A 26038-nucleotide genomic window follows, 5' to 3' on the forward strand; every position below is an offset into this window, starting at 1 on the left:
GGAGGATAACATGATAAAGTAGTAAGTACATTATTTACTGAGGTTTCAAAAAATACAGGCTACCACTATTCATACGATAAAGTGCAAGTGCAGAAAGTGCAGGAAGGTACAATTTAAAAGAAATAATGTTATGCATCTTCTTTTTCATACAGCAAAACTTCCAGAATGCGTAGTCTTTCTTTTTCTAATCGATTGTTGTATGAAGCGAATAACTGAGCCGATTATTTTCATAGTGTCCAGACTACATATAAAGTTAAACGCATCCTTATAGTTAAAAAGCGTATTTTTGAAAAAGAGCGGTTTTAAAAAGGGTTTCCGGATACCCATATAAAAAGGGCAAAATAGGATAAAATGCAAGGTGGACTGTAAGGTTTTACCATCACACGGGCAGGGTGGCAATATTCGTTGCCATTTCTCTGTACTTGGAAATGCAATTAGATAATGTAAGGTACCCATCCTTAACCTCGTTAGGTAAAACCTGTGCTGAATTTTCCGAACCAAAATTAGGTATAACTGCGTACCCCTCATGTATGGACGTTCACAATAAGCTACCACAGTCTGTTTTTTGTTAGTCACCCTTTCCCTTTCGTAGTCTGCAGTGGTTATATATCTTAATTTCAGTTTGCTTTTACTGTATTCCTGTATACATAGGGGGTTATCTGTATTTATTTTGCATTTCATCAATAGATTAAAAATGTGCCCTAGCCATGGTATTTTCATACTATGTTCTACAGCTAGACAGTCAATAATTAAATCCTAAGAAAATTGTGTTTCTTCCTTCGTCCATATGCCATGCCAGAGGGTAAGACTATTAATAGCATCATTTATATATGGGATGGACAGTTCTTTATGATCAATGATGTTTGCAGTTGCATTGGGAACAGCCAATATTCTTTTAAAAAACTTTTTTTCATTCGTTTGTAGGATTGTCGTATTTGCTCTCCCCCATATTGCGGCTCCATAATTAACTGCTGGTACACACTTACTCCTATACTGGGTTAAAATTTTGCGTATCGGTTTGTTCCCTAATTTAGCCGCAAATCTAAATATACCCTCAGTCGTTTTTAAAAATGCCATTTTGCATAATTCAATATGTGATTTCCATGTACCGTTATTACAAAATAACATCCCCAAGTATGAAAATGTTGGGACTCTATTTATAAAAACCCCTTCCACATGATGTTGTCTACACTTTTGTCTCCTCCCCCGCACAACATTACAAATGTTTTCTTTAGATTCAGCTGCAAGTCTATGTCATTCATGTATTGGGCAACATTTTCCATTAGACATTGCAGGCCATTTGCAGTGCTAGACATTGAGACAGCGTTGTCTGCGAATAATTAAACAGGGGATGGGCGTGTTCCAACTTTCGGTGCGTCTACAACCAATTTTTGTAAAAATGAGTCCACGTTATTTATATATAATGAAAATAAAAGGGGAGCTAATACGCATCTCTGTCTGATACCACGCTTTACCACAAAGTCAGGAGTACACTCCCCTGATTTTCCATAGCGTACCCTTGAGGTTAAATACGCATACATTTGTGATAAAAATAAGAATATTTCCGTGGGAGCACCAAGCCCTTTTAAAATTTTCCATAATTTTTGATGATTGACTAAGTCAAAGGCACTGGTGAGGTCTACAAAACATAAATGAAGTATCCCCTCCTTAGCTATTGTGTACTTCCCAATTAAAAACTCTAGGTTTAAACATTGCTCTGCCGTCCCAATACCCCTTCTGAAACCATACTGCACCAGTCAATGTTGTTACAGATCTTGACATCAACTGCGGTTGACTTCTTTTCTCACCTTGGATCTCCTTGTAGAGCCCCTTTATGAGGGAGTCTTAGAGACAGGGAAAAGTCCAATAGTAGAGAAAGCCTGCTACACACTTGACCCTCTATACATGATCCTCCAGAAACAAACTCCTGATTTCCCTGATGGTTCTCCTGCAGGCCAGTCAGCCTGATTTTTGTGCCTGTCCTCATGCATATCCAATGTGCACCATGTACAGCCTGCAAAGGGAGCCAGGAAAACAAACTATACAGACTGCATGAGGGCCAGTCTGGGTGTTTTCTTCGGGAAAAATAGCACTTTATAAAAAAGCTCTCGCATTCTGAGGAAAAATATAAAAATACAATAAACACTACTTAGTATAGGGCGATTTTGAGAGACTAAAGAAAAAGGTTTGGAAAGATGTTCAGGGAAAAATGCCTAAAAAGGCGGAGTTCGGTGCTCCCGGATCCTGTTTCTGAGAAAAAAGAACTGATGCAACTGCCATTGACAGTGGGATACTGGTTTTGCCTTTTTCCTTAAGGGAGCAGTGTCAGTTTTCCAAACTATCTGGACTGCAGCCTTTTTACAACAGGTTTGTGAAATAGATATTTATTACTGTCACTGCCTCTAATAATGTGATTTTCAAAACAATTAATGGTGAGTTTTTGAAGCAGATAAAGTAAATGTGAACAACATCGCCAGTAAGAGGCGTTTTTTTACTTTTTACAAATTGGCTTTATAAAAAAAAATGCCTATCTTATTATTTTGTAGAAGGTGCTCTGGGATCCCATGTGTGGGCAGGACAATTCAGTGCTTATGGTTAGCAATGAAGATTCCCCTTAAGGCGACCATTGTCTTGTTTTTATACTTTGTTGTCACTGTGAGGTGTGTGATTGAAATCTATGCAGTAAACCATCTTTACCCGGGTCTGACAATGAACGTCCTTAGAAATCCCGCAGTCTCTTTTCTAGAGGCTCCAAACCTCTCTGACTTTAACAAGTGCATTCACTGAGGAAAAGAGGCATCATCCAATTTTCAACTTTAAGTTTATTTTTAGATTAACAATAATAAAAGATTCAGGGTGACGATAGACGTTCCATTGCATTTCACAACGTGGTAAATAAATAGTTACATTAGAAAATATATCTCTGTATAATCTCTTTGCTGGTAATGGGACCCTGAGCTCTTTTAGAAAAAGGTAACGGGCCCTTATCACCCGCTTACGTATATGGTTCTTGCAAAATAAATTACAGGTAAAACTCATCTGTTCCATAGGAACCCCAACCCCAATCAAGGAATGGAAGCAATAAAAATCAGTGTAACATTAACGTTCATCCCACTGCTGGGAGCTTCATAAAAGACATGGATGTTTAATTAGGGCCGCGCTTGGAAAAAGGGTTTTTATCAGAGTGTGAGCATGTGACCCCAATTAAATATGGCCTGCCTTTGGCACTCAAAGAAGAAACAAATAATTAAGTTCTTCCGTTTCATTTCTTTTTAATAACAAAAATAGGGTACAAATACATCTGTCCATACAATAAGTTAGTAGGTGATGCTAGAGATGCCTAAGAGGTTGTCGCCCAGTGGATGAGCCACATGAGTGGCAATCTTTACTCTCCAGGGCAGAGAGTCTCGATGAATAGCATTATCGAACAACTCGTCTCCTCAAATGAGAATGTCAACGGCTTAGGCAATGGGTTGAGGAAAGGATACAAGGAAGGCGGATGGAACAGGATGAAAGGATCAGGGAGAAGGTAGGAAAGGTTGGTTGGGACGGGTCACTCCCAAGAGAAGTGCATCAGGGTCCTGGTTTGGAATCCTTCTCTACAATCTGGTGGATGCTGTCCATGGTCAGAGAGTCAAAGAAGCAGCACAGCAGCTCTTCAGCCTGAGAACAAAAGCATTACAGACAAAAAGCGTCAGTGATATTTTGATGACAGCGAACAATGAAAAGAAGCGGGCTTTGGGTGGAAGAATAGGCTAAATGCTACTTTGAGTAGGAAGTGTGGGAACTCCAGGCAGCTGTAAAGATGTTAGATGAGCCCAAGTGGCCATCTAGCACAGAAAATGGCAAAAACAGTGGCTACTCCGGGGTATTATGCAGCAACCTCCAACATTGAAAAAGTATGCAATGGTCACCAGACACTTGATAAATGAAAGGCAGTGCTCTGCCGGTCTTGGGAGACTTACTACCTTATAATTCGTCTCTGAGTCCAGTTCTCAGAACTGTCAATCACTGCAGGAAAGTTCTGTCACTATCTGCTGCTACATATCGTTCCATATGGGTACATTTGAAACACCCTGCATTTTCTGTAACTACTCATTCTCATGTTATGGGCACAGTCAGTCCAGCAACCTCATTATCTTGCCTCTACTTCATCACTACCCTAACAAAACTCATGCTCTAGGTCCAGCTGGTTCAAGCAACCTAATTGTCTTGCTTCCATTTCTATGCTACCCTAACGATTCACCTGCAGATGGGAAACGGCCACTACAGCGCGGCCGTTTCCACACAAACCTTTACCACGCATGCATTACAACGCATGCGTGGTTACCACAACAGCCTATACCATGCATACCTTTAGCACGAGATACGTAGTAAAGGCATGTGTGGTAATGGCTAAAAAAAGAAAAAGGAGGCTTGGGGGGTCTCCCCCACACAAAAAAGCGTGGGAATCAAAAGGGGGGCTGGGGGGTCTCCCCCTCCAAAAAACCGCACCTGCTGTGACGAAGCGGAGGCAATTGGCGTCGTTTGAGAGGAAACGGAAAGAAACTTCAGCTTCCTCTTTACGACTTGCGACACGACCAAGAAAAATGGGGAGGAGATGAAGCGAAAAGTTAAGGGGAATTTTACTTTAAAAAACAAAAAAGATTAAGGATTAAGGGCAGGGGTAATTATAAGGAGTGGGAGCTGGGGGGTCATGTAAGGGTACAGGGGAGGGGCATAACCTTTACCAAGAGTAGGCCCTTACCATGCATAAATTTACAACGAAAATCGTTGTAAAGGTATGCTTGGTAAAGGAATATTAGTTGTAAAGGTTATGCGTGGAAAAAGCATTCCGTTGTAACGCATGCAGGGTTAAAGGCATGCGTTGCAATGGAATGCCTTGTAATGACATACAACCCCTGCAGATGCTGACAAATGTATATTTGCCACGTTTGTAGCATTGCAACAATAATACAGTCTGTCATATCACTGAGATGTGAATCACTAAGGGTGGTAGGCTTCATGGCGAACTCAAAGAACCACACATTGTTCATATCGCCAGTGAGCAAGAAAGTGTCTACAGGGAATGTAGAGGTGCAAGTGCAGACTGCGACCATCCAGGAGGATTGTTGGCAGATTTCATGGGTGTGGAACATTCAGGAGGAGGGGAGGTGTTTGGAGTGGTAAACTGAAGATAACTCAAGTACTATTATCATACCTGCGGATACAGTACATGGAAAAGAATGAACTAACATGGCTGGCTACTTGAATTGATTCAGAATCTGGGGTGCACATGGCACTCTACATACTCGTAAGGTACTCTTTCTACCAAAGGACAGCGCAAGGGTTACAGACAATGTTCCCGGTCAGACGCCTCCATCAAATCCAAGACTAAAAAGCTGCTTATCTGTACAGTAGTCTGCAGCACTAACTATATGGCTAATAACATTTCTCACAGTGCCCCACTTTCATATACCCTAGTTGTGGTGACAACTAGCCAATTTATCAGACTCTCACTCTGCTCTGTAAATGTCTCCAAGCTTCCCTGCCACAATCACTGAGGGTTTGGCAAACCACAGGCCCTTTCACCTGTATTAAGCCAGGATCTCCACTCCATTTCTGCACCAGCATACACAGACAGCAACCAGAATTGTTCTGCTTACCTGTTTCTCTGTTTTGGGATAGAGCAGGAGCTGCATGCATTCCTGGACAGCCTGCCACCGACAGTCGTTACTGGAATAGATAACAAAGAGCAAGATGCGTGTGTTACTGGGCTATTTTGTCACTTACAAGACTTCAGAAGGTGGGCATTGTGAGAAGTGAACACCACCGCACCACTGAACCAAAACTATGACTAAATATATTTATTAATGAAAAAAGGCTCTTGAGAATATTACACATATTAAATCGTTGACGGAAAGGAAGATATTTTTGCTGGATTATTACTGCAATCTAGAATACCAATGCCAGAACACCCATTGGTCAAGCCTGAAAACCTCCAAGCCCTGGCTGGCTCATACACACCGCTATTGACCATTGTCTGGTCAATGGCAAGTCAGTGCCAATAGCAATGTGTTCTCTGGTGACTAATGTCAATTGCCTACTTCCCCTTTCTGACACTAACCTGAGGAAATATATAATTATCAATCTTCAATATCCACTAATTGTAGTAAACAGGTATAAAAGGCGTTATCACAGTACAATGACATCAACAATCGACCAAGGTCGCTCCACTATTCATCATCCCTACTAAATCAAAAGTAAGTAAAAAGCTTTAGCACTTGCCTCCTTCAGCTCTTTGTCTCAAGTGGTCATGTCCAGGCTCTTAATGGCAACTTTATATACACAATGCTTAATTACTTCTGAAACATACATGCTGCACACTACATCACCCAATTCCCACTGTTTTGCAATTGGGTTCCACCCATCCAGTATGCCTGGATTTTTTCGCTTTATTGACCACCCAGTTTTGTAATTTTTACTGTAGGTGAGTCTTCCTACATGCGTCTCACCCACGGTAATCACCTGGCAAATGGACTGCATGTGTTGAGAGTCAGTGTCCGCTTTTTAAGATAAGACCGCTGCGATGCAGCCAGGGTAAGGTGCTGTTGGCCGGTTACATGGGAACACGTGTACACACATGTGTGAACATGTGTGCGGGCTGCACGTGGGAGACTACTGTCATACACAGCCCGGTAACAGTGCACAGGTAGCCTAGTTGAGTGAAGACTCATCATTATTGGATATTGTCCTGGGGTAGGTCTTATGATGTTAGTGTGCAGTGATAGAGAAAGTCAGTGTGATTTACCATTTTGTCTGTAGTGACATTTTATTATACACATTTTATTGCCTTAGAGTACAGTTTCGCTTCCCTTTGGCCTACAGAGAACAGTAACATATAAAAATGGGGTGTAACCAGTGCAGGAAACTCAATTCTGCAAGTTTCAAAAAGTTATCCGTACATTGTATGGGTCATCCAGAATTGTCATATTTCTGTGACTCAGCTCAGGATCAGAGCAAAAGTTAATTGCATTTCTCAATACAAAAACCATTTGGAAGAGGGTCTGAGGCAATATTTTAAGACCTGGCTTGTATATGACGACCCACAAGAACATCTATATACCAACAATATCCAAGAGTCTCAAACTACAGCTCTGAATGCTATACTAACCTGTACAAACTAAACATGTGAACTGATTTCCTTAGTGAAACTACTACATTTGGAAATAATTATCACTTAAACGGATTCTCATCACTCACCCTTAGGTGACATGTTTCATCATCTGGGTCTCATTTATGTCACACTGGTGACACTAAGGGCTACAACCCCTTCATAGGGATGAGGGAGCCCGAGGATGTTTTAAAAGGATCACTACCTATACTACCAGATGAGAGCAGAAGAGTTCTTCAGGTTTGTATATGGGGAAAAAATGCAGTGCACGCAAAAATAGAAATAACAGTGACTTAAAATTGACCCATAAGAGACCCTATCTTTATTATTGTCTCTCATGGATCAAAACTAAAAACAGTACAAAAATGACAGTCTTGAGCAAATACTGTTACACAGTTATTTGTACACTACTTTGTACAGGTTAGTATAGCATTCAAACCTCCCCAGACGGCGTGGATGCCAGCCCGAGGTACAGACAGGAAGAGCGGAGCCTCCGTATTCCCTGAGCCGCAGCCAGGTGAGGTGATGTCTCCTCCCCATGCATTTCGGAAACCGTGAGCTGTACGGGATTTGCTGAGGAAGGTCTACACAAGCATTAATACAGGTGATATGGTTGTTTTGGTTCCAACCATCTCTAGTGGAGTTTGATGTATCATCTTTCTTTACACATTTTTTTACACATATGCAGTAGCAATTAAGTAGTGGTCCTGAAGAAGGCATAGGACTAAAATGTTGTCCGTAGGTGCTGAAACATTTTGACCCTCTTGTTTTTGAAAAACAGACAGTTATTTGCTCAAGACTGTCATTTTTGCATTGTTTTTAGTTATGATCTATGAGAGACAATAATAAAGATAGGGTCTCTTATGGGTCAATTTTAATTCACTGTTATTTCTATTTTTGCGTGCACTGCATTTTTTTCCCATATACAAACCTGAAGAACTCTTCTGCTCTCATCTGGTAGTATAGGTAGTGATCCTTTTGAAACATCCTTGGGCTCCCTCATCCCTATGAAGGGGTTGTAGCCCTTAGTGTCACTAGTGTGACATAAATGAGGAGACCCAGATGATGAAGCATGTCACCTAAGGGTGAATGATGGGAATCAGTTTAAGTGATAATTATTTCCAAATGTAGTAGTTTTCACTAAGGAAATCAGCGCACATGTTTAGTTTGTACAGGTTAGCATAGCATTCAGAGCTCCAGTTTGAAACCCTTGGATATTCTTGGTATATAATTGCATTTCTCTCCAGCAGCAGGAAAAAAGGCTTACCCACACAAATGGAGCAATTAACAGTGCTTCACTCTGCAGGAAAGGGATGGGGCTGAAGGATCTGCACCAATCAATCAGATGTCACACTGTACCAGCCATGGGCCTGCCCAAGCCTATTGAAAATAAGAGGGAGCTTACACAGAAGGGGGCTCTTCTTTCAGAATTTAGTGAGAAAGGCCCTGGAGTGATGTCAGCGAGAGTTGGAGCTATGGCCTCCAGAGAGGATGTGATTAGTGATTTCTGGATGTTGCTATTTTTAACTGTACAGCATGCTGTGCAGGAAGGTTGGGACAGGGGTGGAGATGTGACATGGCACCATAGTATTGGCAAGGGGTGTCTGACTTCTGGAACAGTCCTCTCACCTTTAAGGACTCTTGCACAAAAGGACACTCTCCCCTGCTTGGTGATTTTTCTGCGCTTTACTGCTCGACCCTGGGACCACCATGGACAACTGGGAGGAAGAACCCCAAATGCCCATAAAGGACTAATGACTCTGCCCAGTTGACCCCAGGAACAGTGGTTCTCCCAAAGGGCCAGTAAGGCTGGCCCCCTTACATGTCCTGACGACCAGTTGTGGGGCAGCCCTGAACTTCTGTACCCTGAAACCAAGACCAGGAGGAAGGCTGATGCAGGAAGCCATGAGAACCAGCTTCCTGAAGACCGCATTGTTTTGGAGGTGAAGAGGTCTGCTGCTAGAGCTCACCAGCGGGAGTAAAATGACCCTCAGCCCAACGTGGCCTGAGTTACGGCATTTTGAAGAATGGTGAAATTTGAGGAAGAGAAACAATGCCGCCTCCTGCGGCTGCACATGGAGGTGCGTGCCCTGTGGGAGCCGGCAGGGCAGCAAAGGGTGCACTCCCTCAACTGCCCCCAACGTTTGAGGCGGTATGGGGTCTCCAGGTGGGACCGGGCAATGCCTAAAGCAAAATAAAACAAAAGAAAACCAATGCAGGCAGCTCCCAGCACAGAGGAGACCCACTGTTAAAGCATTCACTGCTTCGGCTGAAGCCTGTGGGGCTTTGTCAGTTGTACATCTTCCTACACTCCTGGAGGCCCCAGGATGGCAGGGGCACCACCAATGTACTAAAGGGAACGTGGATTCAGGTCTGAAAGAGTGCAGCAGCTCCCCCGTAAAGTATTTTCATATAGGACTGACCCTATGTTTGAGGGGCCACTAAAACCAGGTACCCTCTGGAAGTTCACCAGTGTTTAAAGCATTCCCAAGGTTGGAGCTTTGCTTCTAGAGCTGGGGGTGCACCACCTTGTAGGGACCTATTCTACAGTTGCATTTATGTTAACCTAAAACTGTTTTGAAAAGGTACTTATTGTATGTACAGCACACTCGAGGGGCTAAATCTATGGCTGCAAATGATGTTATCAGAATGTGGTGAACTCTGGGGGCTATTCTTATAAATGCACTTCATGGTTGGAAAGTTTAAAAACAAAACACAGACACTTGTTTTGCTAATTTTTATATGCTCATTTGTTAAATACTTTATTGTTTAATAATGTTGGTGATGATTTATACTTTATTAGCAGTAATAAGAGCATTGACACATGATTATTATTAATATTGATGATGATTGCATTTAGATACAAAGAGATGGCTTCAGCGATATGGTTTGCTACTCTTGATCCGTTGACTAAGCCAATATGCTTACCTTATATGTTTGTATGACCCCATTAGAGAGGTAGGTCAAAGGTGATTATGAGATTTCATCTATGGTATCTTCCATCTATCAATGTACATATTTGTAAATTACTGTGTAGAGTTTAGGAGTGTGTGAGTAATAAAGGTACTTTAACGAAAAAGCACTGACTGGACAATCATTTATTAGGTGTCATTATTGAGTAGGCCTTGGACTGTTCTGCTTCGCTGCCCTGAGATAGTCAAGCGCAACAATGGGGTGCTTGTGTCCTAGTAAGGAGAATTCTGGACCTTTTACTTGTGCAGTCCATACTACTAATATCCAACTTCCCTACACTCTGCATTTTCCTTCTAAGCCCCATAAGGTAGATCCAAACATATCATGGAAGATAGGCTGTTCTACATTTTGCTCAAGCACTACTTTTATCCAAGTCAGGCAGAAGGAGATGGGGCCTTGATTGCTGAGGAAGTGAGGAACAAGCCCAGCACCAAAGGGATAGTGTTTGAGAGAATACTACTTGAAGTTAGGGCACTGCAGAGAGAGGAGGTATAAAGCACAAAGACAAAACAAAGAAGATGAAGTTTGTCACTCTAGTATTGTGATCCACCACATCAGGGTTCGGGATTGTGGCACAAGAGGCCAATGCAATCCCTGGCAATATTTTTAGTTTCAATCATTTTTTATATTCATTGGTAACAGAATACAACATCACAACATTCTATTAACAACAACAAATACATCACAAAGGACACAAGAATGCATATATTGGTCCAAAAGTAACAATCATTCAAATCCCACATGCTTATAGAATGAAGAACGAGTCATTACCAGAATCAAAAGCAAACATCAGTATCTAGATTTATCCCTGAATAAATCAAAGGAAAAATCCGGATACAGGATGGAAGGAAGGTTGAAATGGAAAAAGGGAAAGAGAACATGCCAAAGGGGAAACACAAGGGTCTTAGTGGAGGGACACAACCAAATAAACATGGCTGCACCAGTCAACCATTGACTTTAAATTTTCTCCTACTGTGGCCACAGTATCCACTTGGCAGGATCCAGGACTGACTTATCCATTAGGTCACAAAATGTTACCAAACAAAGCTCTTATAGCAGGCATAGCTGCACACAATAGGCAGCTAGACATATGGCGTCACCGGTCACCAACAGAAGCAGGGTACACGCATTACTCTGCAGCACGATATACACACATAAATAGACTTATGGCTATTTTCACGTGAGCTAGCTCCCTGCATCCAAAACTATGAACTTCTACCACGTATATATTCAGATCATTTTCCGGTCATACTTTAGCTTGTACTGCATGCCAAGAGGCGAACCATATTTACATGCCGTTACCGCCCCCCATTCGATATTAGAGACAGTATTCAGAGCAGAATTGGCACAGGTGATCTAGGAATTTTTTTCATATATAGTTGGCTCTGTACATATGTTTGCCAGTGTGGGAGGATTTTAAAGTGTATATTCGGGGTGTCACCTTGTCTAAACATGCTGGATTCTTAAGATTATTCCGGGGTTGTTTGGAAGTCGAGACCTTGGATCAAATAAAGCAGTATAGAGAAAGAGCAGAGAGGAATCTCTTAGGCAGCATTAAAGCTACAAGAGATGATTACCATGAAACAGCACAGAGTGAGGTGAATCATTTAGGGAAATATGCAATTGTTCGGATGTATGGTGAAGGTGAGCATCCAGGCGCTACCATTGCTGCGACCATGGTGGGACGACAACTCAATTTTAGAGATGCTGGATGAATAAGGGCAGTTCCTATACACCAGCCAGGCAATATCTGCCCGCTTCCGTAGGCACTACACGGATTTATATACATTGCGCCCACATTGTGAGGGGGACTCCACTTCAGAGTTACTTACACATATAGCGATGAACTGGCTTACGAGTGAGCATATTGAGCATCCCATGGCACCATTGTGCCCAGAAGAGGTACGGACTACACTTAATGCGATGCCTTCCGGGAAGGCACCCGGTATGGATATGCTCACAGTGGCCTTTTATAAAATTACCAGGACTTACTGATCCTGCATATATTCACTCTGTATGGGGATGTGGCCAAAAGAAGTACAAATGCCTCCCACCATGCAGAAGGCACTGCTGGTCATACTCCTGAAACCTGGAAAACTGATGAACAACTGCTCTTAATATAGGTCACAGTCACTCAAATTTGGACATAAAACGCTACGTAAAGACTTTGGCAGTTCAGCTCGCCCCCTACTCGCAGGGAGAAAGGGCCTGAGCAAGCTGGGTTCATTCCGGGTCGCACTTTAGTATATAACCGTAGGATTTTTTTTAGTGTTCCAAAGACTTGACCCCAGTATGTGCGCCACGGCTGATTTTCTCAAAGCGGAAAAAGTTTTTGACTCCGTGGAGTGGAGCTTTATGCGAGCGGTGTTGCAGAGGATAAGGTTGGAGAATATGTGCCTCCACAGCTCATAAAACTACTCTGTACAAGACTGACTGCTCAGATTTGGATATATGGCATGGCCTCTGAGCCTATTGACATTGCACGGGGCATCTGTCAGGGGAGCATCCTGTTGCCATTTCTATGCAACTTGGTGGAGAAGCCACTGTCCGGTGTGCTTCGGAAATATCATGTGCACCAGGGGCATTCGGTTCACTCATTACAACCTAATTGTTTCAGCATAAGCAGATGACATGCTACTGAATGTTCGCGACCTGGACACAATCTTACTACGGTGCTTCGTGGGATAGTCCTGTTCAGGGGGCATTCAGGGCTACAAATAAACTAAGACACAAATAAATAATTCCCTTGATTGAGATATATCCTATATAGCTTATACACTTCTAAAACACACTATGATGCACTCAATATACAGTAAAGGCACACTAATGAGTAAAATACTGAATTAAAAAAACATATGTCTTTTATTTAACTGCCAGTTGTCTTGTTTGTTAAAAAGATTATGGCTCTATGTGCAACATAGTACCATACACAAAAAAGAAACAAGAAATTCTTCAATGTATCCAATACATTCGAATTAACATTTTTATACATACAATAAAAATAATAAAACTTGCACCGATATTCTACCTATCTCACATTTAAATTATACATTGATTATGACCTGCATAATCACAACAGCGAGACAACATAAAAAAGACCTCAACCTTGTCTAATTAATTTGCACATTGATATTGGTTGCACTAGGGGTCCCTCTCATATTTTTGTGAGTTTTATAAATAAACTAAGACAAATCCATTATCTTCCTGCTTACCCCAGTCATGATGCCCATACAATCCGAATATCCCCTGCAATGGATGGTGGACTCAGTTACCTACTTAGGGATACTAGTACACACAGACCTAGATGTAGTGATACGCGACAACTACAGCAGGGCAGCGCAGAGACTATCGGAAGCAATAGGCTGCTGGATTAAATTGCCACTAGCACTCGCTGGGTGTTTGAGTTGTGATCATCCACCCTATGATTCAATCAACTTCGTACCAACTGGACGAGGCAGAGGTCAGCGCACTACCGCTAAATGGCTCCTGCCATGGATAAACAAGGACCTACCCTCCTCTGCTCCCCTGGATCGGCAAGGCCTCGCTCAAGGTCTTTGTGTGCATGATGCGGCAGTCGCAATAGGCCTTTAGTGGTCAGCTTGAGGCACCAGAAGCAAACAAGGTGAGTGTCTGTCACTTACATCTGCCAGTGACAGGTATTGCAGGGCTTGATGTTGGCCTTTTTAGATGATATACTAACACACCAGTAGGATACATCTCAAAAAGACTTGACAAAATGTTGAAAAAAACCTAGTTAAAAAAAAGACTAAGCGGTAGCTCTTCCTGTACCTGGGCTGACTGGTGTGGAAAGAAAATACCTGATGTCAGCGTGCCTGGGTGACGCCTATATAGGCACCACGAACATCACTTCTGTCACGGACTATGCTACACTGTGCTGAATGACACCACCTACCAGCGCGCAAGGATACTGCTCATTAATTTTTTTTCGGATCCAATCTTACACCTCGGGATAACTCTAAGGTAAGGAATCTGCAGCTAGAAGTCTCTATCAGATGTTGTTATTACTGACTCCTGTCCACAGTAGCTTTACATCTACTTAAATACATATTAATATTCCTCCAGTCTCCACATGTTTAGAATGCCGGTCCACAAACTCCAGCACCTTCCTACTATAGAAGCTCAGAGAGCGTTGAACATCCCTGTGATGTGCTGCATTTCTGCCCTAACACTATTTATATGTTCCCATAAAATCTCACCTCTGAGTACTGCTGTTGGTAATTCAAGTTATAGGCAGTTAAAAGAGAAAGAAGAAATAAGGTTCATTACGTTCAAGATCATTCCAATTGCCAGCATTTGGGCAGAGTAAGCCTTGGCTGTCCTATTTTCGCCGTTGCTCACAGCTGGATAAAGATTAAGGCGCACAGGCTACGTGAAGAAGCAGCTACTGGCAACTACAATCTTCCCTGCTTGTGGGCTTCGGAATCTGTTTTGTAAACCAAATCAGCACAGAGCATGCTTGAGGACTAGCTTGCTCCCCCCACCCCCCACTTCCGAGCACATTTTCTAGGTGTGGTGTTACCAAGACCTTTTTATTTTAGTAAAATTATACATATAATGCTCTTTCAAATAAGGGCTTTCAGCCAGCCCTTCCCTTCCTTTGACCTCTTGTTGTGTTATTCAAAATTTTCTTTTGCCCACTATGGCATACCACATGGGACAATGGGTCTTGAGCCATGGGTTAACTTTACTGTGATACCTTCTGCTGTTTCGAAAGCAGTATATTTACACCAGAACACCTCACGGCCGATCACTGTGTTCTGGGAGGTATCCACAACCCGGAACACAGTGATCGGCCGTGAGGTGTTCTGGCTTCCATGCCTCAGATCTATTTATGTTACTGGTACTGGTATAGAAATCTAAAATAATATTATCAACTTCAAATGTGTGGAAAGATTCACAAACTCCACTCCATTGCCTAAACCCTTTATCTTGGCCATGCTACTTACGGCTAGGTAAGCCAATGTGCACCACTCTTAAATGTTCAACTTTATATTTAACTATATTGTATTGCATTAATGGTGTTGCTATTTAAATGGCATTTTCCTCTTCCTCCTGACGAAGTACTGAAGTGTTTTACGTATGGGCAGCGCACTACTTTGTGGGATCTTCACATCATAAGAGACTTTCTAGAGTGTAAGGAATAAGGTTTGCATGCTGATTATCAGACAGGTTGCCATGCGATTTGGAAACAATTTATCATGCCATCTGCAGAGCAGTTTGTTACATATTGGTGTTACTTGTCTGTCATGCACGTTGAGTTATAAGGCTGTTGCCATGAGAACTTCCTCCATACAGTTATACCATATGTCCAGCCCAGGTTAAGTGCTCAGTTCTTCATGCATTTATTAAACTGAAGTATCTTATCTGAAGTTATACTAACTCGAAGATCTATCATTATATTTGTTCCTGCTGCGCAGCTTTACGGGGCAGGTGGGGCTGCACAGCTCAGAAAGCAGAGCAGGGGAGAAGTGGCTGCCCACGCCAAGTGGTCATGACTCTTTGGCAGACCCTTTCTGGCCGGTCTAAGAGTCAAGCGCACTTCGCATGTTTTTCATGCAGGCTGCATTACTGTGTGGAGAACATGCCCAGGCCCCCATTCATTGGCTGAGCAAACCAATCACAATGCTGCATTGCAGCACTGTGATTGGCTTAGGGGAGGGAGCCTGGCTGCCTCCTGTTCCGGCCCCTAGAGGAGAGACTGCGATGACGTGGGAGAGAGCGGGAGAGTGGCAAGGAGGTACATTTTTTTTTACAGTACAGCATCAACTCCACCGCCCCCCCCCACCCAACCCCCCAACTTCCCGGCCCACCCGCTATTGCCAATCCGTGCCGGCCGTTAATGTGAACGGACTATAGAATCCCAGCTGATTCTTCCAATGAACACCTATCACTGTGCTGCCCGTACCAGACAGGGTCACCAGTGCACAGTGACCATGTCTCTGCCCTGTTTAGACCGGGCCAACCATCATTGGATTTCCCTGCCCAAGACTGTCGTGTCCAGGCAGGCAAAATTAACAATAGCTCTCACATGCAGGAGAAAAGATATCTTTCCGCATCAGAGCAACTTTTTTTGGGCTTTGGTGAAACAAAATTCAGATTCTACCAACTTCCTGTGCTGCTGTTTTTCCCCTGGCTGGATCTTCTTCCTACCCTAATGCCACACAGTCCTATTCCTAACTTATTTAAAAACCAAGCCAATAATATCTCCCCATCCTCTTGTGTCTTTACCTTGTTGCAACACTGTCACCTTGGGGAAGCCCAGAGGCTCTGAAAATGTTGCCGGTTATCAGGAACTTGCATCTACATCCTCCATCCCCATCAACCCTTAGTTTAGGGTACCCCATAGTCTCTCTCAAAATCGTCCGGTTTCGGGGAGCTGCATCTTCGTTTAGTTTACATCTCTGACACGCCAAAGTGATTCACAGAGCCTCCGTAATTCTTTAGAGATTTTTGAGAAAGCTGTTTGTTCCACGGGTTACACCACAAGTCCTCCTGGGTAGACCCCATAGCCTGTGTAATCCCTGGTGGCATTTAAGGAGTTTTATTATTCACGGGTTGCACCTCTATTGGTCCTAGGTAAACCCCCATAACATAAGTAATTATCTGTTGGTTTTGGAAATATGTTTTCCACTAGCTGTATATTTGCCCCCCATGGGTGAACCCCCTTACCCTCTGTGTTTTAAGGAGATGTTTTTTCCAAAGGCGGGCTCAACTGCTGCTCCTCAGTGGAACCCAGACCAGTTGTTCTACATTGGTGGAAACCAGACTGGAAGTCTCAGCATGGTATCAGACTATAGAGGACTCGGAAACTAGCTTGCCATCACGCAATCAAAAATATTAAGGAGTATGGTTTATTGGACATTGGGAGAGAGTTCTCAAAAACTGCTGAGTATTGACAGGCCTCCTAGAAAGGAGTACTTCAAGTTCCCTTCAAAATGAGAAGAGGCAGTACCAACTAAAAAGATCTAGTACCCACTTCGGTCAGAAACAGTGCAAGAACTGGAGCGGAGTCCTTAATGATCATATTTCAACAAACGGCTGCCGGGGACCATGGATATTTTCCTCACAACATTTCCCTTGAATCTCTCCCAACATTTCTGCTTTTCTCCAAGACTTCTTGCTTGAGCCCACCTTCCGTCAGCTCTCTACTGAAGGACCAGCCGGTCTTAGCAAGGGCATCATCAACACATTCGCGTCTTGCTCTTTTCCTAGTGATCTCAAGACTTCCGACATTGACTGAGTACTCAAGAAGCAAGGCCTCACCCCCTTTCATCCCAACAGCTCAAGTCAAGTAGCAAACAGATCTCTCCTATACAAGATAATTGGAAAAGCACCATATGAAAATAAGCTAATTTCCAACCAGAATAATGCAATTGTAGAGGAACAGTATCTTTATTGATTACCATCTGCGTCAACTGCAAATCTTCTCTCTATAGGAGTAGACTGAACACCTCTTACTACCGGACTTCTTGGCTTTTCAGACAGTCAGCTACTCTATGTTGCTACTAATAAGGGGTGACCTCATAACTGAAGACTAAACTGGACTACTTCATCATATATTACAAAAAGGTGTCATATTATCTCCTTTCACCGGTTTTTTTTTGTCCCTTCGCTCTCTGACGCCTGCATCCCCAAAGCTCAGCCAGCACATTGCCTGTTTTACCCCTTTCTCAGAGATCATCAAATCCTTCAACATCTTCTGTTACAACTACCCATACGACATACAGAATATCAGAAAGAAGAAAAGCTGTCAGACCTAGCCTTCTGTGTGCCAGGCTTCTGTTTCCTACCAGTGAACCAACAGACAAAAGGCAACCTAGATCTCAAATGTTCAAAATCTGAGATCCAGGGAACTTGTATTTCCTTCCAGACCTTCTGTATTGCAAACTGGGTCATCCACATTGCTTGGACGAATGTTCTCCAAAAGTACCCTAAGATCCAAACTTGAAGTTCCTCCAGTTCAGAGAGCCCTATCTGAATCGGGAAACTTCTTAACCATCTAGCGGCCTGAAAAGAAGGAAAGATATGGTGGTTTCCATCAGACGTAAAGTCACATTACTGTGCAGGCTTCACCCTTAAGCTGACACAACATACACAGGCCTAGAGCTCGGACGGAGATGTTAAGTTCGGTCAATTATTTACTTACCTCACACTCTTCTGCATCAGCGGTATGCCAAAGAACACCACATCTGTTCACCATGACCGGTGTTCCCCTGTGGCACTGACACATGATACCCAATGATCTGCACATAGGGGATACTATACACAATATACCAACCAGACAGGACAGGTAGATTATAAACAAAAGTAATCTATCTTTTTAACAATCTTGTACATCACAATTAAGCGTAAATGCATCACCATGCAAGAAAAATGAATGGTGCTAGCCCTCTCAACCCCTGCCTTGGGAGATGCTATAAAGAGCATGGCCGTCTGGGTAGCTAAGACACAGTACGTCAGTCATTGACGATGAAATTTGGCAATATCTGTTTGTATTCACTCAACAGTTCCATTATCCATGCATGTCAATAAGAAGAATGCTCAGGTATGTCCATTCAAGTATGGGATAATTGTTGCACACCTTGCTTATTAACAGCAATAGGGGACAGACATGTGGGGAATTTCAGCTACGACCACAGCTTTTTTTACATCACCTGCACAACGGGCTCTTTTATCCAGTCGGCCTGGGTCAATCAATCAATCAATCAATCAATCAATCAAATAAATATTTGTAGCGCGCACTGCTCACCCGCGAGGGTCTCAAGGAGCTAGAGGGGAGCTGCTACTGCTCGAACAGCCAGGTCTTGAGAAGTCTCCTGAAGGTCAGCAGGTCCTGGGTCTGGCGCAGGTAGATGGGGAGGGTGTTCCATCTCTTGGCGGCAAGGTGGGAGAAGGATCTGCCGCCGGTGGTCGTTCCGTGGATGCGTGGAACTGTGGCAAGGGCGAGGTCAGCGGAGCGAGGCTGGTGGTTGGGGGTGTAGAAGGTGAGTCGTTTGTTGAGTTATGCTGGTCTGGCGTCGTGGAGTGCTTTGTGAGCGTGGGTAAGGGACTTGAAGGTGATCCTCTTGTTGACGTGGAGCCAGTGCAGGTCCCTCAGGTGAGCAGTGATCTGGCTGTGACGGGGTATGTGGATAATGAGGCATGCGGAGGCGTTCGGTATGCGTTGAAGTCTTTTTTGGAGTTTGGCCATGATTACAGCCTAGCGGGCGTTGCCGTAGTCCAGCCTGCTTGTGACGAGGGCCTGTGTGACCGTCCTTCTGGTTCCAGTGGGGATCCATCTGTAGATCTTGCGAAGCATGCAGGGGTGTTGAAGCAGGAGGAGGAGATGGCGTTGACTTGCTCGGTCATTGACAGTGCTGAGTCCAGGATGAACCCTAGGTTGCGTGCGAGGTCGGTGGGTGTTGGTGCAGCTCCCTTCGAGGCTGGCCACCAGGAGTTGTCCCAGGAGGAGAGGGTGGAGCCGAGGATGAGGACCTCCGTCTTGTTCGAGTTCAGTTTCAGGTGACTGTACTTCATCCATTCGGCGATGGCCTTCATTCCTTCGTGGAAGTTGGTTTTGGCAGTGGCAGGGTCCTTGGTGAGGGAGAGGATCAGCCGGGTGTCAGTGTATGAGATGATGTTTAGGTTGTGTGATCGGACGATGTTGGCAAGTGGTGTTATATAGATGTTGAAGAGGGTCGGGCTGAGGGATGATCCTTGGGGTGCGCCGCAAGTGATCCTGGTGGCTTCGGATCAAAATGGGGGAGGTGGACTCTTTGGGTTCTGTCAGTGAGGAAGGAGGTGATTCAGTCCATGGCCTTGTTGCAGATTCCTGCATTGTGGATTCGTGTGCGTAGGGTGTGGTGGCAGGCGGAGTTGAAAGCGGCCGAGATATCTAGGAGGATGAGAGCCGCAGTTTTCTCACTGTCCAGCAAGGTCCTGATGTCGTCAGTGGCGCCGATGAGGGCGGTTTTGGTGCGGTGGTTGCTGCAGAATCTGGATTGGGATGAGTCCAGGGTGTTCTTCTCTTCTAGGAAGCGGGTCAGCTGTCTGTTGACGATCTTCTTGATGTCTTTCGCCAGGAACAGGAGCAGGGAGATGGACCGGAAGTTCTTGAGGTCCTTTGGGTCTGCCTTGGGTTTCTTGAGAAGGGCGTTTATCTCGGTGTGTTTCCAGCTCTCCGGGACGGTGGCGGTCTCGAAGGAGCTGTTGAAGATCTTCCGGAGTTGGGGTGCAATGATGGAGCTCGCTTTGTTGAAGATGTGGTGAGGGCAGGGGTCTGACAGAGAGCCGGAGTGGACGGTGTTCATGCTTTTGATGGTGCCTTCGTCGTTGATGTGGTTCCAGGGGAGCAGGAGGCTGGTGTGGCTGGGGGGCGGAGCGTCTGCGGTGTCAGCAGCTGTTGGGGTCTGAGTGTTGAAGCTGTTGTGGATGTCTATGATCTTGCGATGGAAGAAGGTGGCTAGAAAGTCGCAGAGGTCTTGTGACGGCGGAATGTCGTTAGAGATGGAACTGGGGTTGGCGAGTTCCTTCACGACGTTGAAGAGCTCTTTGCTGTTGTGTATGTTGTTGTCGATGCGTTCCTTAAAGGAGGTCCTTTTGGTAGTTCGAATGAGTTGGTGGTGCCTGCGGCTGGCATTCTTGAGGGCTGCATGGTTGTCCAGCGTCTGTCTGTGGCGCCACTTCTTCTCGAGTCTTCAGCAGGTCTGCTTGGATCCCTGGAGGTCAGTGGTGAACCAGATTGCCCTTCTGTCAGTGCATCTGTTTGAAGGTTTCTTGATCGGGGTAAGGGTGTTGGCGCAGTCGTTGATCCACTGCCTGAGGTTCCAGGCGGCTGTGTCGGTGTGGTCAGTCGGTGGTCTCGGGCGAGGGTGGTGATTAGCTGGTTTTCGGTGACCTTGTTCCAGCTGCGGTGGGGCATTTGGTGAGGGTGGTTGTGTACCGTGTTTTTCTTGAAGGAGAAGTGGATTCAGCGGTGGTCGGTCCAGTGGAGTTTGGTGGGTTGGCTGGAGACGTGGTTGCTGGCGGAAAAGATGGGGTCGAGCGTGTGTACGGCGGAGTGTGTGGGTGTCGTGACGAGCTGTTTGAGTCCGAGGTTGGTGAGGTTGTCGAGCACGGTAGTGGAGTTATTGACGTTGGCGTTCTCCAGGTGGCAGTTCAGGTCTCTGAGGAGGATGTAGTCTGTGGCGGCCAGGGCGTGCGAGCTGACGATGTCGGTGATTGAGTCGCTGAACTGTGGCCAGGGCCCGGGGGTCTGTAGACGAGTGTTCATGAGGGTGGTGTTGGGACCGATGTGGATCTGGAAGTGCAAGTGTACGACGGAGCTGAGCGTGTCTTCGGTAATGGTCAATATTCTGAGGGTGTTCTTGTGAACAATGACGATTCCTTCTCTAGGCTTGTTGGTGCGGTCCCTGCGAATGATCTTGCAGCCATCCGGGATAGCTATGGCAACTTCGGGTGCTGATGAGGTGTTTATCCAGGTCTCCGTCAGGAAGGCGACAACCGGGGAGGATGAGTAGAGCAGATCTCAAAGTTCGACGCCTGTGGACGGAGCGGGTGTTGAGTAGTATGCATCTGAGATGGTTGAGGCCTGCCCTGTTGGGTGGGGCTGCAGTTTCGGCAGGTGAGGGTCTGTGGATGTGCTTCGGGTGGCATGGAAGCAGGTAGATAAACAGCCGGTGTTGAGTGTGTGGAGGAGGTTGACGTTATATTGGTGACGGGCATTGTGGCGCACGCGAGGCCAAGGGGTCTGGCACTGGGCGCGGTCCAGGCCCAGACGGGCGCAGACGAGCTTGCCTTTGGGGCGCCCGCTGCGTGGTCTGCTTGACTATTGATCAAGCATTTGACTGCAGCACTATTGCATTTGGCCTGATGGTCCTTCATTGGCCCCTATTACAGCATTGTTCTATAGGTGGCTGCCGCCTTTCTTCTAATCTTCTTGTGACACCCTTTTGATTTTATAAGCAACTGAAACACTAAAATCCTCTGATAGTTCTTTCTAGCAAGTGCTCTCTGCCAGTCTCTTCTATCCTAATAAGGGGCAAGAGCCATGGCAGAAGAAAAAATTCTATACACATATGAGAGAAAAATCAATTCTATACACCTATGACTATGATCTCACATCCTCATTCGAATTGAGGATACGGTGAAAAAATAGATGCAATTTTCACTTTGCACCAATTACATTATGAGTGAAAAGTCAGATTTTTGCTCAGGTCATTTTGTGCAGGTCCTACTCAGAGGACATTGCAGAAGTGAAAATTGTGTTGTCAATTGTGTGGTAGTAGTTCAATTTGCAGTAGGACTGTTAAGATATGTACTGCGAATTCCTATTTTCACTCTCTCTTCGAGCCATCCCCCAAACTGCAAAGTGAAACCGATTGAGTTACATACGAGCCTCCATGGCTCAATTAGAGTTACAGTGGGCACTTGAGGAGGTTCTGCTTTCACGTCAAAAGCAGGGGATTTTTTATATCCATTTGCTATTTGTAGAGCTTTAACATTTGCCTCCATGTGGCACTTACCTGATTTACTAAGAAAATGGTTCAGTTGACATGATTCACAAAGGGCCTGACACAGGGAAAAAAATCCCAGTTGAAATATATCTGTATTCGGCATAATTTTCAATGATACAAAGAATAAAGGAAGTCTACAAAGGTCATAAAAATGCCTGAATACTGAACTTTGTAAACATTCTTAATGCATAAAGACAAGTAGAAGCAGAATGGAACATCCCCGTCCCCCACAAAACCCGCAAAAATGTATTTGCACTTTAAACTTTTGTTTCTTAATGGGGAATTTTTCTGCACACAGCAACCCATTCCTTGGACCCTAATTTAATACAGCGGTATTCTCTCTCCATTCTCCTTCAAGGAACGCACTTACTCCTGCCCTCAACAGGAGCGGTTTTGTGTTTGTAGTTACCATGTTATGTGGCCAGAAGCACAAGAAATGCCTTAAGTCCTACTAGCTACAGAGCAACTTTCCCAATTTATAGATTTGTTTATAAGGCCATATGTTAAGAATCTTCCTTCACATATTGAGGACACTAAGCATGTGCTTAACTTAATGAGTGATGTTACATGGGATTCTGACATGATTCTGGAAACATTGGACGTGGTTTCACTGTATTCCAATATTGATCATGTGTTGGGGATGAAAGCAATGGAGAGCTTTTTGAATAAGAGACCTGCTGAATACTTTGACCATACAAATATGATTATGGAAATGACAAATATTGTACTGGAGAATAATATCTTTTTATTTGACAATAAGTGGTACAGACAGAAGCTTGGGACAGCAATGGGCTCCAGATTTGCTCCGTCTTTTGCCAATCTCTTTATGGGTTGGTTTGAGGCGGAGTGGATCTGGGGCCCTAGAGGTTTAAGATGGATTGACCATATTTGTTATTGGGGACGATTCATTGATGATTGTCTCCTGATTTGGAGAGGGACCACATTGGAACTTCAAGCTTTCTTTGATTATTTGAACACTAATGATGTTAACATGTCGTTTACAACATTCTATAATACACAACATTTGACCTTTTTGGATATAGAACTATTTGTAGAAGGAGACAGATTGTGTAGTCGTATGTTTCGTAAAGAGACCAGTTGTAATGCACTTTTAGACGCTGACAGTTGACACCCGAGGAGCCAAATTAATGCAATTCCTTATGGAGAGATGCTTAGAGCCCGGAGGAATTGCTCACAAGATTCTGATTTGAAGTTAATTTGGAAGATATGGCTAACAAATTTACAAGCAGGGGTTATAACAGGAAATTATTTCTCAGGCCATATTAAAGGCAAAGAAAATAAAGAGAGAGGCTGCGAGTGAATTTACATTGAAGAACAAACGACTAATAAACTACTTTGGGCGACTAATCAAGTTGGATTTGTGGATTCCTACACAACAGTGGATCTACCATTTTTGATATTCGTTTGAGTATCTACTAAGGAAAACTTTAAAGACATTACTTCTGCACTTATCTAATAATTATCTAATACATCAATATACGTATTGTGGACTTTGATTTGTTGTCGAGCTCAGGGAGTAACCAGTGATGTTCCTTGACGAACTCTGAATTGTATTCAGGGTTTTTTTGGGATAGAGAGGTTACCTATCCCCTTCTCTCTTGGAGTTCACAGTAATCAACACTTCCCGATATATTGGTATCACAACAAGCTGTGCGCCTGATTTTGACCTGGTTACCATTTTGTGATTGTAACTTTTGTTTCTTATTGGGGAATTTTTCTGTGCACAGCAACCCCATTCCTTGGACCCTAATTTAATACAGCGGTATTCTCTCTCCATTCTCCTTCAAGGAACGCACTTACTCCTGCCCTCAACAGGAGCGGTTTTGTGTCCGTAGTTACCATGTTATGTGGCCAGAAGCACAAGAAATGCCTTAAGTCTTACTAGCTCAAGGATATACTTTCTGCTAGTAACACAGTCTGTCGACCTGCAAGAACACAATAAAAAATAATGTTCCAACACCTACTTGTTAAAAAAAATGAATACCAAAGATTTTTGCAGCACTGTACTAAACCACTATTTTTTTCATCAGCTAGAATATGCCTACTATATATGGACTAGCCATGAATTACCAGCAATTCTAAGATATATTTAGCAGAAAGGAAACTACAGTGTTACCACTCTCTGTGATGCATAACTATTCGTTACACTTTGTTCTTGAAAGGTGCTTTCTGTATGAAGTCTTAAATAGTCTCTGGCAATACACCACCAATAAATCCTATTAGAGAAAAAACAGGTGTCAGATTCCTGGAGGAGGTAAAGATGGGATTTAGGGTTGCAGGATAACGAATAAGGATCAACATAGGGATTGTCTTGCACGCTGCCCATGTTTAAGATTTAAAGCCCCTCAGATGTGGAGTTTCATGTCCGTGTACGTACACAGCTATACTTGGTGGGCTTGGGCATTATCAGGCACATGCATCAAAGGATTTTGCGATCGCAAACGGTGCGAATCGCAAAAATTGGCCGTTTGCGATTGCAAAATCTGCATTTGGAATGCATGAAGGGTGAAGGCCCTCGCAATTTGAGAATTCGCAAATATTTGCGAATTCTGAAATTGCGATTGCATTTAAGGAATCGCATTTTGCGATTCCTTAAATGCAATGCATGAAACTTTAAAAAATTGCGATTTCGCAATTAGGGGGAGCAAATTACCATGAGGTTGAACCTCATGGTAATTTGCGAAAACTTTGAAAAATGCACTTTTGTGCATTTTTCAAAGTTTCATGTTGTGCACACACATGCCCTTAGGGCATGTGTGCGCACAACATATGTGCACAGAATGATTTCAGGGGTGCCAGAGGGTGTCCTTTGGACACCCCTGCACCCTTGAAATCACATTCTCAATTTGCTATTCGCTAATTGCTAATCGCAAATTGAGAATGTCTTCCAATTCATTCCTATGGGCCTCTAGGCCCATAGGAATGAATGGGGAGGTATTCCTTAATTACCTCCCCAAGAGGAGGTATTCCTTAATTGCGACTCGCAATTTGCGAGTCACAATTAAGGAACATTAAGAAATCGCAATTTTTTTAGCGATTTCTTGATGCATTGCATTTTGCGATTCCTGAATTGCGATTCCTTATTTTTCGCAATTAAGGAATCGCAAAAAGCAATATTGATGCATGTGCCTGTATGAGCTGAAATAGCGAAGAAGTTAATCTGATTCTCAACTAGATCCACGCATGAATACAGGGGAGTGACGTCGGTTTGACTGTAGGTAGGATCGAATTTATAGCTTTGGGTTTTTGGCATGCTCTTATGAAATTGACGAACTAGCAAGAAAATGTTATGATGAAAAAAAACATAATATATTAGAGCTAAAAATAAATTAAAAGCTCAGGGATATTGCTTGATGTAGGTTTGCCAAACGAAATA

At 43.8% G+C, this 26038-nt stretch overlaps 1 protein-coding gene across 1 annotated transcript in view; it reads right to left on the bottom strand.

Moving 5' to 3' along the window:
- Positions 1-2803: 2803 nt before the first annotated feature.
- DNAAF8 (dynein axonemal assembly factor 8) overlaps positions 2804-26038 on the bottom strand; it is a 1006155-nt gene continuing 982920 nt past the window's right edge. Inside the window, exons 30-31 of the mRNA XM_086939618.1 lie at positions 5646-5715; positions 2804-3663 (exon numbers count right to left, since the gene is read on the bottom strand). Coding sequence (XP_086795744.1) covers positions 3574-3663; positions 5646-5715 — 160 coding nt within the window. The 3' untranslated portion in view covers positions 2804-3573. The remainder of the gene's footprint in view (positions 3664-5645; positions 5716-26038) is intronic.

Source organism: Lissotriton vulgaris, chromosome 10 (genome assembly GCF_964263255.1).
Source record: "Lissotriton vulgaris chromosome 10, aLisVul1.2, whole genome shotgun sequence".
NCBI lineage: Eukaryota > Metazoa > Chordata > Amphibia > Caudata > Salamandridae > Lissotriton > Lissotriton vulgaris.